The sequence below is a fragment of the Setaria viridis genome, chromosome 2, assembly GCF_005286985.2.
Source record: "Setaria viridis chromosome 2, Setaria_viridis_v4.0, whole genome shotgun sequence".
Taxonomy (NCBI): domain Eukaryota; kingdom Viridiplantae; phylum Streptophyta; class Magnoliopsida; order Poales; family Poaceae; genus Setaria; species Setaria viridis.
Genome location: NC_048264.2, coordinates 4,900,419 through 4,915,675, shown reverse-complemented (window position 1 = coordinate 4,915,675; position 15,257 = coordinate 4,900,419). Strand labels below are relative to the sequence as shown.

At 42.6% G+C, this 15,257-nt stretch overlaps 1 protein-coding gene across 2 annotated transcripts; it reads right to left on the bottom strand.

The window, feature by feature from the left end:
• Positions 1 to 9,162: 9,162 nt before the first annotated feature.
• On the bottom strand, positions 9,163 to 13,631 carry LOC117845049 (uncharacterized). 2 transcript variants are annotated; one of them, XM_034725922.2, is made up of 4 exons: positions 13,514 to 13,631; positions 12,775 to 12,972; positions 9,615 to 12,667; positions 9,163 to 9,471 (listed from the first exon to the last, which is right to left on the bottom strand). In XM_034725922.2, exons 2-4 carry the CDS (start codon positions 12,784 to 12,786, stop codon positions 9,468 to 9,470), a joined length of 3,069 nt encoding a protein of 1,022 aa, XP_034581813.1. In that variant the 5' UTR covers positions 12,787 to 12,972; positions 13,514 to 13,631; the 3' UTR covers positions 9,163 to 9,467. The 2 variants fall into 2 exon arrangements, with proteins under 2 accessions (XP_034581813.1, XP_034581815.1); XM_034725924.2 differs by lacking the exon at positions 9,163 to 9,471 and having other exon boundaries at positions 9,611 to 12,667.
• Positions 13,632 to 15,257: the final 1,626 nt, after the last annotated feature.

The window sequence follows — 15,257 nt, the reverse complement described above, 5'->3', positions numbered from 1 at the left end:
GACGCCCGCGGCGCTGCGCGGCTGGGCGCCCGGCGATCTGTGGGAGAAAAAGGTACCGCAAGGGATCATGGCACTCAAGGAATTCGCCGCTCATGGCCTCGCGCTCGAGGAGGACACGACCGTCGCGGGCGTCGACCAAGATCCAGCGGCCGGCGGAGGGGACGAAGGAGAAGGAGGGGACCGAGATCTAGCGGCTGGCGAAGGGGTCGGCGTCCCGCTGCAGCGCTCGCGCGAAGGGCGCGTTGGAGCCAGGGCCGGCTCTAGGCTCTTGGGGCAAGGAACGAGATAAGTGCTTCAGAGGTCTAAAATCAAACCTAAAACTAAATTTTAGGAATAAACAAGACAAAACACCCTCCAACAAAGATCCAAAGAGATTTCCAATTATTCGCGCTTTCCCAAATCTGCCGTAAATCGAGGTAGAAAAAAGGCGCTTCTCCGCACTCCTAATCCGGCGTTCCCGCGCACTACCCCGCGATGCAGCCGGCCCTTCTCTTTGGACGTGAAGATGCCATGAAAATAGGATCGGCCTAACCAAGCAATGAGCAACTCGTGAAAAGGGCATGCACAAAAACCAGGTAGAAATCCAACGGGCCCATCTAAATGACGTGGCCCAATTTGAATATTTTGGGATCCAACTTTTAGGCAAACTCTTGGAGAACATAGTTAAATTTGGGTTCAACAGATTTGTAATGGCTCCCAATACATGTATTTTGGGACTTGTTTTGTGGACCTCTCTCGGAGATGCTCTAAGGGTCCGTCAAACTAATTTTTAATATCAAAACTAAAGTATATACGAGATAAGATCCGTTGGACTAATTTTTAATATCAAAACTGAAGTTATTAAAAAAACTAAAGTATATAGTACGAATAATAAAAATTACTTTGCACTATATGTATATATAGCTCATAAAATATAACAATATTGTAAAAAAACTAAAAACAATAACCATTATGATTACCTCAAATAAAAATATAATGCTTTAGTAGTTTGTAAAAGATCATCTTTAGGCATTTTTTGATGCAAAATCTTCAAGCACAATATCAAGATTAATGTTGTCCGAAGCATCATTCTCAATGCTACACATAGTCAAACCATTCAACTTTGATCTTAAACAATTTTTCAATAGTTTCAATTTGGAGAAACTTCTTTTTAGCTGATGCTACTGTCGCTGGAATAGTTAAGAGAATCCGATATGCAATGGAGACATTCGGGTAGCAATCTGCAGCTTTAACAAACTGAAGAATCTCAGGTGCTAACATCAATTCTTCTGGCAAAGATACTTGCAACATTTTTAATTTAGAGAAAAAATCATCCAACTCAACATCAAACTTGTTGTCATGAGAAAAAGATTTTGCAAAGTAGTGTAGCACTTTCGTAGATCATTATCATCCAAGGACTTCAGACTCACTTCAGCATTATTTGAAACTGGAAAAAACTTATGTAGAGCACCTCTCTGCGATTCTACGAACTGATCTTCTTGTTTTGTTTTTTTCTTTTCTGAGCACCCGACAATTGCTTCTTAGGCAACATCTATCATATTCAAATAAATACATTGAATTAGAAATTTTAACCCTAACACAATCAGCATAAGCATAGCGCATAAAAAATAAATAAGAAAAAAAATTGGAAATACTAATCAATCGGTGTGTTGCTTACTGTGACGAGCGAATCGGATCGGTGTCCTTGCCGTTGCTGGTCGCTGCCTCGCTGGGTGAGGAGCCAATCGGATCGGCGCAGGCGTCTCCTCTCCTCAGCTAGAGCGCGTTGATGGGTAGGTAGGGTCGCGGCGACAGGAAACGATCAAACGAAACGTCGCGTGCGACCTACCCTCCGCTCGATGGATCAAGTTACGTAGAATAGGACTAGAAGGGAGAGTTACCTACGGCATGGGCTGTTTTGTGATGGGTCTTCAAATGCTTACTATAACAAATAGAAAATTATATGTACTAATTACCTATATGATCTTGAGCCCCCCCATTTCCATGGACCCCCGTTGCCCCCTAAGAGCGGGGCCTAGTTGGAGTGGGGTGGCTCCATGGGCGGCAGGGCGGCGGTGCGCCGCGGAGATGATGGAGCTCGGCTGCCGTTATAGAAAATTATATGTACTAATTACCTATATGATCTTGAGCCCCCCAGCTCCATGGACCCCGTTGCCCCCTAAGAGCGGGGCCTAGTTGGAGTGGGGTGGCTCCATGGGCGGCAGGGCGGCGGTGCGCGCGGAGATGATGGAGCTTGGCTGCCGAGGCATGGCACAAGCGGCGGATGGCGGGGCTTGGCTGCCAGCACGCGGTACGGGTGGCGGAGCATCGTGGGGCTGGCGACGTGAGGACGGCGGGGCGCAGCTGCCAATGCACGGCATGGGGACGGCAGAGCTCGGCTGCCATCGACGCACAGAGGAGAAAAAAAGGGAGCGAGAGGAAGAGGAGCTGTACACTGACAGGTGGGGTTAGGGGCAATTATTGTCTTTTCCCACCTCAGTTAACAGCACATTTAACGGAAATGGCAACGAAATGATCGAAGGGATGGAACAAAAATTTTATTGCACTGAAGGAACTTCCAAAATTTTCGTGGCACTAAAGAATTTCTGTGACACTAAAGGAATTGACTCAAAATCTTTTAAGGGAAGTAAGCAAATGCTATATTTTGGTATGGTCATTCGCAACAACCGGGTTTTTGAGTTTATCCCCCTGTTCATACATGACATTGCTTTAAGTCATTTATAGGAAAGCATATATGCCAAACCATTCCAAATTAGATACATAAGCTTTACCAAAAATATCACATCACCTATCGCTGTATATTAGTTGAAGGAATTTGCACGGGAGCATAATTTTTAGTCCCAACTTTTGTTGCAGAAACTTGTAAAATTAAGTCACATTATTGTGAAGATATAATCATCTATAATATAAAAATCAGTTTATATCCATATGCAATTCCAAATTTCCAGTGTCTACTGCTTTAAAAAAGAGATTTTAAGACCCTCCTCTCTAAACTCTCATTCCTATTTACTAATTTCTTGTTAGAATACTTAAATCCATGATAAAAAAACATACTATAAAGTCAATGAAAGATGAACCTCACCAAAATCTTTTGGTACCAATCTAATTGAAACAAAATAAAAAATTTAAGTAAATTATCTAATTTTTATTATAAAAAATATATCCGTTCAGTGTTATATTCTTATTGTTTTCTTAAAGATGGCAAATAATTAATTATACTGATAGAAGTGAAAGGTTAGTGAAGTGGCTTCACCACCGTGGCACGGTCGGACCAGAGGAAAACAAAACCCCCGCAAACCTCGCCGCCGCCGGCGGTGACGGCAGGCCAGCGCTCTCGCTCCGCCGGGGTGCATCCCGAGCGGTTCCCGGTGCGCGGCGGCGAGAGCATGGCCTACGACGAGGCGGCGGTGGTGCGCCGCTCGACCATCGCGCCGTGCGTCACTTGCGGCCTCTGCGGCAGCATCCTCCGCGACGCTACCACCGTCTCCGAGTGCCTCCACTCCTGTAAGCTCCCCCCGCAGCTCCTGCCACCATTCTCACTATTCCTTCGTGGAGTGCCGTGCGCTAGCGTTTCTTGATGCGCGAAATGGGGACGCCCCTTCCAGTCCGCCCCCCTCCACTTAAAATTGATCTTTTTTCTATCCAAACAAAATTGTTCCTGATTAGCTTACAATTTGTTCTCCATGTGACCCATTGTTGTTGGAGAAGAGTCCAAGTGATCTCCATATGTGGCTCTTAGAACTGTCAGTTCGAGGCTGCTTAGCTACATCATGTAATCCAGTTAGTTTTGAGGACGAATTGAATCCAAGTAAAATCTTCAGTTATGACCTCCAGAGAAGATTCCTTGAAGTAATAGTTGTATCCGAAAATAGAAAAATTACCACGATGTGAAGTGCAACCTTGAGCATGTGGAATCGATATTATGGTGTGTTTTGACTAGTTTGCAGGAAATGCATATCTGAGAAGTTCGAGGATGAGGATAACAAACATTGCCCTACGTGCAATGCTGATTTGGGCTGGGATCCAAAGCTCAGGTCTTGTAGGTCTCCCTCACTATTTGTTTTTTTTTTGTAACGCATAGCCAGATGGATTGGGCAACAATGTTGCTATATATGCTTTCTCTCCCTCTCTTTTCATGTTTGTTGAAATTTTAGTATACAAGCAGTGCCGATTAACAATATATTGGAAAATAGCGGAGCATGATTCAATACCTGAAAAACATGATTCATAATGCTGTTTGCATAGAAAAGGGCCCATTCTTTCTTCACTCAAGTGTGTTAGCATTTTTGCAGGTTGCAGCAGTACCTAAAATTAATTTGGCTTAGCCACTTTTTGTACCAGTATTGACTTTGTGTTATACTTGCACTTCTCTTGAATGAATGCATTGTATCACCTTTGTTATTTCCCCAAGGGAAAGTTACAACTTACAATTACCCTTCCCCCTTATATAACATGCCGGCTGCACTGTCCTTTTGACATCATGGCTCTTGTCTGTGACATGCATCATCATGAATCATGATATAGCGGTGTCAATAGTTTCAGTTTGTATCATCACTTCATCAGTTTGTGGCAATAGCCAATGCTTTACTAGCAGCTTCTTACTACTATGTCAACTAGTTGAATAACATATACTACTCAGCTTTGTTTTCAATTCTATGTAAACTAGCCTGTTTCTTCTTTGTAAAGGTTTTTCTTTGTTCGTCTTTTCATGCATACTTCGTTTGTTTCTTTTAATTTAATAGTAGGGGTGAACCCCTCCTGTTCTCTCTACCTCAACAGGAGAGAGAGATTAGGCTTGAATTCCTTTTATGGCCATTAACATTTTCCTAATAGGCTTCCCTATGTGGTACTTCTTTTGTGAAAGCACAATCATATGTGTTGCTTTGAACAATTTGCAGAGCGGATCATAGCCTGCAATTCATAACCTCAGTGAAATTTCATCCCTGCATCCAGAATTGGTTTCGCTGCCAGCACTTTCATCTCGAGCTAATAGGGCTTGTCATTCAGTCCAGAAAGTGGATGCATGTTTAGTGAGCGTGTCCATGGATGCTGACACCCTTTCTTCAGAAGTGGAAATCGCTGCAGAAGGAAGGACTGCACTGCCTCATGTTGCTTCCCGACGTGAGGCACAAAAGGTAGGGAATGAGGTGATGCTGAAGGCAATGAGGGTTTGCTAACTTAAGAATTTATGATTGAAAGATTGACTGTTAATTTCTATTATCTAACATGTGCATCAGAATACTGCAAGAATGTTGGACAAGGTTGAGGTCTACATTGGCCGAAGCCAAGCCTTAGCTTACAGGCGGATAGTGCCAGATTAAGAGAGTGAGTTCCCTCGAAGTTCTTCAAATATTTTTCTCTCAAGAACAACATTTTACTTGTTGCTCGATCTCAACTTCAGAGAATTTGAAAATGTAAGAGCACAAATGGCTGATGCTTGTGAGAGAACAAGGATCCTTGAAGAGAGACATCAAAGAGAGTTTGAGATGTCCCAGAGTACTGCAAGAATATTGGAGAGGATTGATGCCTTCATAGGTCGTGGCCAAGATTTAGAGGCAGAGAATGCAAGACTAAGAGAGTGAGTTCTCCCAAAGGTTCTGTACTGAAGTTTCTTCTAAGAACAACATTACATCAATTTACTTTTGTACTTGACCTGAATTTCAGAGAATTGGGAAATGAAAGAGCAGATAAAGCTGCTGCTTTTCAGAGAATAAGAGTTCTTGAAGGGAGGCTCCAGATAGAGTCTGAGACAGGCCAGAAGGTTGAAGATGCTATGAGTAAACTACTCCGGGACTACCAGGATTTGGAGTTACAGATTTCTGTGAGCAGTAAAGAGCTTGCTATGCTCATAATTTTGACATGCTTTAGAAAGAGAATATAGGTAGAATATCTTATTTATCATTACATCCTTCAAATATTTTGGCATGAATTAAACCATACATCACGATTCAATGTTCTCTACAAAATCAAGTTGATCATCTGAACAAATCCTTGGCTCGAAAAAATCATAATGCAAGAGTCATCGATGAACTGAGCAATACATCCAGATTTATTGATATCATGGTATGCTCCAACCAGTTTACAGGAAATGTAGAAAGAATTTCATGGGTGATGACATAAACTTCTACTGCCTTGTGTGCTCTGGTCCAGACCAGAATCTCAGGTCTTGTTTGTTTCCCTCATTATTTTTCTGTGTTGCTGAATTATATTATTTTGTGGTGCCTCTACCCTTCTCTCTTCATCTATAAGGTGGTTACAACTTTTTAGTATATACAAGCAGTGCCATGCAACTATTTACTGAGCTTTATTATTCCGGCACTTCTTCAAGAACGTGTTTTACCTGCTATGCCTACTCTTCTTACATGTTTCTTTGAATGATTTGCAAAGGTGATCATAGCCTACCACATGTAAGGTCAACTACATTTCCTGATGTATGTTTGGTGGGCAAACCAATGGATAGTGAAACTGAAAGCGAGGCAGATGAGAGGCTTGGGATGGAACCCTCTGCATCTCTAGCAGCCCCCAGGCAGAGCCAGTTGACCACTACTGCCCCAATACTAGATCAGATTAGCATGGATATACAGACAAACCCTCTATCTTCAGTGCCTTCTTCCACCACTGTGGTGACCACAAATGGCCCTTCTGATATTCTTACTTCAGTCCAGTATGATGAAACCTTGAGGAGTCAAGTTCTCCGCATTTGCAATGAAGTAAGAAATGTACTCATTATTTTGTATTTTTTTTTTGTTTTTTTAAAGATTATAGCTGCTGTTTTCTAACCCCTTGCATATTTTTGTCCTCTAGAATTCAGAAAGAATCATGCAGTGGTTTGATGCTTACATAAACCAAAATCAGGTTTATAAAGAAGTTGCCAGATTAAAGGAGTAAGCATTCCTTTACCCTTACAATTATTTGCTTAATATTATTAACCTTGCTTTAATATACTAGTCTAAATCACAGAGAGTTGGAAAATGCAAGATCAGAGAAAACTGTAGCTTTTGAGAGGGCCAAGATTCTCGAAGAGAGACTTGAAGAGCAGACTGAGCAACTTCAAACTGAGTCCAAGAAGTCACAAGAATCTGAGGCTGCTCGGAGAGAAGTGCTCCGAGAATATAGAGCCCTGAAATATGAGATGACCGAGAAGAATGAGGAGCTGAGCAATTTGAAGCATAATATCAAAAGGAGCATAGAGGTTGAACAGAGAAATGCAGGTATAAAGTTAGAGCCGTTATCCTAAGTTTCCATATTTCAGCTTAATTGAATGTTTCCTTACTGTACACATTTTTTGTTTCTCTAGTTCTAGAGGACCAGATTGACCATGCCAACAGTTTATTCGAAGCAGAAAAGTTGAATACGAGAAAATTAGATGAACAGCTAGGGGAAGTCATCAATGAGAAAAACAAGCTAATGACAGAGTTGGAGACTTATAATGATGGTCTAGCCAGGATCCAAGAATGCATCTGAAGATCATTAACATCACGAATATCTCGACTAAAAGGTATTTCGACCACGATAAAGCTTGGTCATTTTCAACATTTGTTGGATCGTATTGATGCTCTGGGACAGGTGCAAGAGCATCTGCCTAAGATGTTGGAAACCATTGAAATAGCCACAAGCCTTTCTGCATACAGCCCAGCTGCTGCCATGCTCATAAGGCTTCGTGCCTGTCATAGAGACGACTTTGATCTTCAAAGGCTTATTCTGCCTCTGCATCTCAATGCGCAAGATTATGCTAGGATTCGAAATGCAATTGATCCCCTGGCAGCAAACGTTGCACAAAAATATAGAGTTTGTAAGCATTGACTGCACAAGAAGATTTCCTGTTTGTCCCCCGTTCGACAAAAGAAAGAAGAAGAATTCGTATGCCCTTCAGGCCTGTTTGGTTGGAACCTACCCCAGAAAATTTGTCACAACTCACAATTCTCTTAAGCATTTCCTTCTTAAATAATCCCGAGCAATAGTTCTTCTACCACTCCATTATGGTAGAAAGAAAGTTCTGTACAGTGAGCGCCCGTGGCTTTACTTCCAGGCCTAAAGAATATTCAGTTTACGGGTTCTAAAATTGTAACATATCCTGGTAAAACTGAAGGAAAACTAAGGCTATTCCTCCCAGCCTGAACGCACCAGATGTAGTGCGTTGACATTATGCTGTATGAGAACTGAAAACTGCTGCAATGTGAGAGCTTTGCTGTCGAAAATACTGACTTGAAATTCCTTCCGCTGGAAGTTTACTGCTTTCAATCTTGGAGTTGGAGAACAGTATTAGAGTTTATGCACTGGTTTCATTTGTAAGGACCGTCTAGATCTCTCTTTTTATTTTTGACATGACTGATTCTGTTATCCATTGAGTTCATCTTTTTCATATCTGATGTTGGTACATAATATAGCATTCAGTTCATATTCGTCATCTCCCCACATTTGTTCGTATCTTCAGAGTTCATTTTTACCATTCAGCCACCATTTAGCTTCTTTAAACAAAAACACACAGGACACGACCATTTAGGTTCACTAGTTCATTAACCCGTGCTCCCGCATGGCCTATTAATTTTAAAAGTTATTCAATTGTACCCCCAAGATAATAATCAATTTTTTTGACCTATGACTCTAATTTATTAAATATTCTAGCACAATATTCATATGTGTCTACTTATTTTTTTCCTAGTTTTGATTGACTTTTGATGAATAATTACTTTATACATTTTTTCTTTGTTCGTATTCATACTTTTTTCATTTTGCATCGCACATCTGTGCATTGTGTTTAACATGAAAATAATTATTTTTCATCACTTATTTCCATACATGTACAAATGGTCTACATGGTAACACCATCATGTATATATACCTTTTTTTTGAAAAAGGATGTATATATATCTTAACTTAGTATTTTTATATTAACAATGAAAAAAATAGGTAATTTAGAATCATATATTTATTTTTTTTTCGAATATTTTTTATAATGAAAATGAGGATAATTAGATTAAGACTCAGATGCTTACATTAGATTATTTTTAATAACAACACATGTGGGTAATTTTAATACAAATTTTGAAGGGTATTTAATTTATTTTTCACAATTGGATTACAGTACCAATACATGCCCAGAAAAATTGTATGAACATATTCTCAATTAACGCAGAACAGAGCACATATGAGGTAGCAAATGTCTCCAAGTAAGAAATTTTGGTACTGGATCCATATACATATTGCCATGTACTCCCTTCGTTCTATATTACTATTCATTATGTTTTTCTAAATTCATAGCTTTTTCAATCCGTGTTATAGTGGTTGGGTTGGATCCGCTGAGGAAGAACGACCAACAACCAAACCAAAACAAAGTAAATCGAAGCAGAAGCAAACAACCTGGACGCAAGCGAAGCATGCATCCGTGTCGTCATTCTCACACACAAATCAATCGAACTGCCGCTGAAGCAGAATCAGCAGGAGATCCAGCAGTGAAGGGCCTCACCTCACCTGCAGGAGGTGAGCAAATCAACAACGCACATTAGAGTAGCGACGCATAACAATTTATCATCTACTTACTAGTAGCATACCATGATGGGCATTTTGTAAAATCTGTACACTTTGTAAATAGCGTGGTGGGCAAGAGGGATCACCTGAGCACAGAGCTCCTGAGCAGGGTCTTCTTGTAGTACCGCGAGTGGATCGGCTTGTAGCGGGTCACCTGCGAGCCATCATCCCACTCGAGCCTGTCCCACCATTCCTTCTCGCAGTCGCACTCCACCGCCTTGTCGCCGTCGCCGACGTCCGGGAGGCGCCTGAGGCTCCAGCAACCCCTGATCTTGACGGTCTCGAGATTGGGCGCGGACATCCTGACCCCACAGATGCTATGTAGTCTAGGGAGCTCATGCAGGTGGATACGCTTGAGACCGGGGAAGTCTACGGTAAATGGCTGAGGCAGCAGCTTCACGTAGCGCTTGGCGATGGTGTCCACAGGAAATACCTCCCGGAGATCCCCGCACCACGTGATCTCGAGGGTTTCTAGCTGACCAGCCTGGGCGATCGTGTGTATTGACAAAGGGAGTACATGCACCAGCCTGGGGCAGCAATCCAGGTGCAAAAATACCAGGTATGGGAATTTACTGGCTCCATAGGGTTCACTCCACTTCCAGATACAGCTTGCCTTCCGGAGCTGTGAGGCCCAGAATGTCTTCATGCTGTGGGACGTCCTCCACTCTGAGGGGCCTCTGGGAGTGAACACATCCTCCAATCTGGGGCACCTCTCGATTCTGCACCACTCCAGTTGGTGCCATTCTGAACCCTGGTACTTGCTGGTGCCCGAAGGAAAAACAGTGATGGACATGCTATCCCGCACATGCAGGATTTTAGCACAATCAATTACAAACCTTGGCACAGTAATGGTATTGGTTTCTTGTATGTGGATGTAGCTGCTCCGTAGGCGAAGATCAGGAACATCCGGGCAAGACCACAGCCACATGATCCCCGGAGCATCACCATCACATTTAGCGGTGGTACCTGTTGCTGCGTATATTGCAGGTGCAGGCTGTCGCTGTAGCTCACTGCTGCTGCCGCTCTTGATTCCTTCATCATCTCTGCAAACAGCAGCAAAAACAGTAGGACTTGGTGTAGGGGAAACCTCCAAATATAGCTCGCGGGAATCGGAATACACTGCCTCAAGGGACATGAGGAGCCTTGCATCCCTTACAGAAATGTACCAAGGAAATTCATTGGTCGGTCGACTGCGATGCAGTACTGTTGTTGCTGCCGATGTTCCTATAGTAGCAGCAGTAGTAGTACCCCTCTTGGCTATTTCTTCCCTAGATTGGGCAGTGGGTGCTGACCGCGTGGTGTCAATGCAGAGCATATCTATGTCTTGCTTCATGTTGCGTTTTGGTGGCCACAGTATTGCACAAAGCTTCTTGCAGTCAAGTAGATAGAGCTCATTGAGATTATTGATTGTTGTTGCCGCAGTGAGATCCAGTGTTTTCACTGCTGTGCCTGAGATGTCTATGGCACGGACATCATACAGCCACCCACTAAAGATTAGATTCTTCAGTTTAGTACATCCCTTGAAGGAGATTCCCTCTAATGCCCTATTCTCGCCAATATTGACGGTCTCAAGGCAGCTACTATTGTTGATTGTGATGGCCGCTGGTAACCTCGGACTGCGAGCACTGTAAATGTTGTTTCCTGAAAAGTCAAGAAGTTCCAGGTTGTTCATCTTTGAGAACAGGTCCTCTTCTGAGCACCTAAAGGTGACTTTAGACTTTGTTACTCGGAGCTTGCGGATGTTAGGCAATCGTCCCTGGAGCTGTCCCATGTCCCATTCCCAGGCTCCCATCACATTTAGCTCCCTGAGTTGAGTCATGTAATCCATCATCTGTCCAGACAAGATATGAACACGGTGCATATAGCGCACGTCGAGCACCCACAACCTCTGGAAGCACCGACGGACGTCCTCTTCCTTCCCTTCTCCGTCTGTGTTGATCCCAGTGTCTTGGCAATGGTCAAGCCATAGAAACCTGAGGCCCTGGCAGTAGAGGAATGGAGGTGATTGGAAGTTGAAGGTGCAGCGTGAGAGCTTGAGAACACGAAGCTTGTCGAGATAGTGTTGGAAAATGCCCCCATTAAGGATAGCTCTGCCCGGGACCCGATTAAACCCATAATTTGGTGAAATCCAATATGGCTTGCGCTCGACACATATTGACAAGTGAGAAGAGGGCAAATGTTGATGGTAGTCTACATCCAATGCTATCTCACGCTGCAGCGCATCGGCAGCTCTCCAAAGCCAATCACTATCATCATTAGCGCTGAGGACTCTTCCTTCCAGTTTTAGCTGTTGTATGATGCCATCACATACCCAGTAGTTGGTGCCATGGGTGGCCAAATCAAAGTCAATCGAGTGGCAACACTGCTCCAACATGTATATGAAGCACTCGGCCACTTGTGCTGGCTGATCGATAATGTCGCGAGACCCAGCAGTGACCTTGCATGCTTCAGCTACTTCCGCAGCCTCTTGGAGTACAAGGTAGGACCATACCTCCTCTTGACTCTCATTGCGTGGGACCACTGAGACAAAAGCATCAGTTTTTCCTGCGCTCTTCATGGCCTTGTCAACTTTGGTCCGAGGTTTGATCCGGTACCTCCCTTGGAATGTCCAGAGCACCTTGCTGGTTGAGTACCCGGACAAAAGGAAGCCACAAAAACTGGCCAGATCGATCTCCTCTCCGCTCCCATTGTGGAAGATGACCAAGAATCTACGGTTCAGCTTCTGTATGCACTCATGCATCTCTCTGACGACTTGTTCTACCTCAAGGCGAGAGCCCTGGGCCACCCCAAGGAAATCGTCCTCCTCGTCTTGCCTGTCAAACAGCTTCATCACTTCATCGGGGAGCTTCAGCTGCTCCGCGACCGCCCTCTGAAATGCTCTCCTGCTCTCCCACATTGAGCAGTCGATGTGGATGACCTGATCAAACTCCAGGTCGGCCAGCGCTCTCTTCCCAGCTGGTGTAGTAGCAGTGAGGCGTTGGGCGATGTTTCGGAGGACGGCGGATGCCCTAAGCCCGTCCCAGCCATCGAAGTAGAAGACATTGTCTCTGCTGCTTACACTTCTAGCAGTATTAGCCTTTTCCTTGAGCACTTGGAGAACTTCCGTAGCAGCCTCGTCTATCGTGTCAGCCCCAATAACCTGCATACATGCACATATGCATCGGGGATTTACCTATTCAATAACTTGAGAATTGAGATCAAGTGGAAACAAGAAAAGAGAGCATGTATACTAATTAGCCGATTTACCTCTGCACGCATGATGTGGATCTATGGTGGACACAGTATGGTGGATCTATGCATGCAGTAAAGCTACCAGATCATCAGCAATAGTACCGCAACCTCCATTTCATTTTGGAAGACCATCATTCAGCTACCAGTAGTCTCCCACAGATCGACTCCATTTCGGATATGGAATCTAACCCATCGCTTAGTCTCTCTTCTACTCTGGTCAACACACAACCATGAAACTAGCTAAGAACAATTACACATTATCGTCGTATGTACGACCTCATGGATTGCAGTTTGTGAGCCATATATGACATATCCAGTTTGCAAATTAATTGATTTCCATAATAAGCATCCTACTTGCATTACAAATGAACTTGTATTTGCATTGGAAAGAATCGAGATGCAGCTGCCAAGCTCCCACAGATAAGAGCAGGATTTCTTCAGCCAATAATACTGCAACCTCCACTTTCCTTTTGGAGGGAGAGATGCAGCTGCCAAGCTCCCACAGATCGACTCCTTTTTGATTATGGGATCTAACCCATCACTTAATTAGTTTCTCAGATGATCTGGTCACACAAGCATGAAACTAACTAATAAGAGCAGGTATGTAGTACGCTCATGCATTCTAATTTTTGTGCCATATATAGCCACTTTCCAAGCTAGTTTATTTGCATGATGAGCATTCTATGTATATAAGTTACAAATAAACATGTGTTTGCAATGGAGGAAGGGATCGATGAGTAGTTAAGTTACATACCTCAGTTAAGTAGAATTGGCGTGTAGTAGGAGAGATAGACACAGAAGCCGAACAGATAGAACCAACGGTTGTGTATTTTCGTGTGTCTCGGAGACGCTGAGTGAGTGAGGTAGAGTATAGCTAGGTCGATGCAAATTGCCTGGTGGCAGTCCACATAAACTTTGCTTTTAGGCAAATCCGATGATTCTTTGCTTACTCCCAGGAAAAAGAAGAAAGTTGGTTCTTTGCTTTGTAGCCAGCTACTGCTGCAGGATTTTTTAAAGGTAAAGGGATTAAAGATTGAAAGGTATATATGCTAGTACTGTTAGAAGTAGTGAAACACAACGATAACTGTTCTTTGTTATCTGCCTGACGCACTCTCCATGCGAGCGACTGTAGCGCTAACTGAGTATCAACCTTTCCTTTTTTTTTCTTTGTTTTTTCCTCGTGGGCGACTCAAAGTGATCAAAGATAGAGAACCCAATGTAGATATAGGATCTGAGCTTTCGGCAGTAGCTTGCATTCAAAGTTTCAAACACGGCGTGGTTTCTTAAATAGCATAGTTGGTAAACTTTTCACGTACTCCCTCAATACCAAAAAAAAGTCATTCAAGAATTTTAAAACAGATTAACAAGGAACTAGAATGACCTTGCTTGCCCCTATTTATTAGTTATTTTTATCGCTAATTGACTGCAATATATACACATGCACATGCTAAATAAGGTAAAGTGACTTGTTTTTTAGATAAATTTTGAATTCTAAAAATAGCTTGTTTTTTGGGACAGAGGGAGTAAAACAGGTGGAGACAAAACCTGATTACATGACAACTGAGAATGGCCAATAATAATACTCATGTTATGGTAGTGGGACCGACTCTAGGCTTGGGCCCACTGTACTGTAGCGTGTGAACAGTACCACGGGATAGATATTAATTTGTTAGGATATGATTTGGTTAGCTATTTGGATAAGATTTGTTAGTTGCTTTGTTAGTAGGCGCCTGGTCTATAAAGGCAGCCAAGGAGTTCTAGTTTAGGCAAGTAAGAAGTAAGAAGAACCCTAAAAGTAGTCAGAGCCTCCTGAGGGAGGGCGACGAATAGGTTCTTCGTGCTATCTCTAGTTATTCCATATCACCTTCCTGTTACAAATTGTAAAAAGTTTTTGTTCTATCATAAAAAACTTCTCTAAGTTTGACTGCACCTGCAGGAACAATTTAAACTATGCCACCTAACATTTTGTATATTGTAAAAGAACCATAGAACTGTATCATAAGACAAGTTAAAAAAAATATGCCATGGAATATTTCAAATACTCTAATAGGACAACAAGAATGTAGCATAGGAATAATTGAAAATACACCATGAACATTTCAAATATTCTACACGAAAAAATCATCATAGGAACAATTTAAATGTGCCACAGAACAATTGATGAATGCCATGAAAACAACCAAATTACATTATATGATTAGTGAATATAATTTATGAACATGTTCCTCCTTATAGAAGATCAAATAGTTATAAAGTGAACTAAAGTGTCATAAATTCGACAATTAGGAAAAATAAGAAGGAAAAATGGAATAAGAAAAAAAGGAAGGAAGAGATCAAAACACTTTAAAAGGAAATAAACACCACTATGAAAAACAAATAAAAACTAGGCCATTAAAAAACAAAAGGCATGTATACGACAATCAGGCCCATGAAACATTACCTAGTGGTGCAGCACTACGGCAGAGTAAGGAAATCTCAGCCATCCTTTCTGCAGGCTG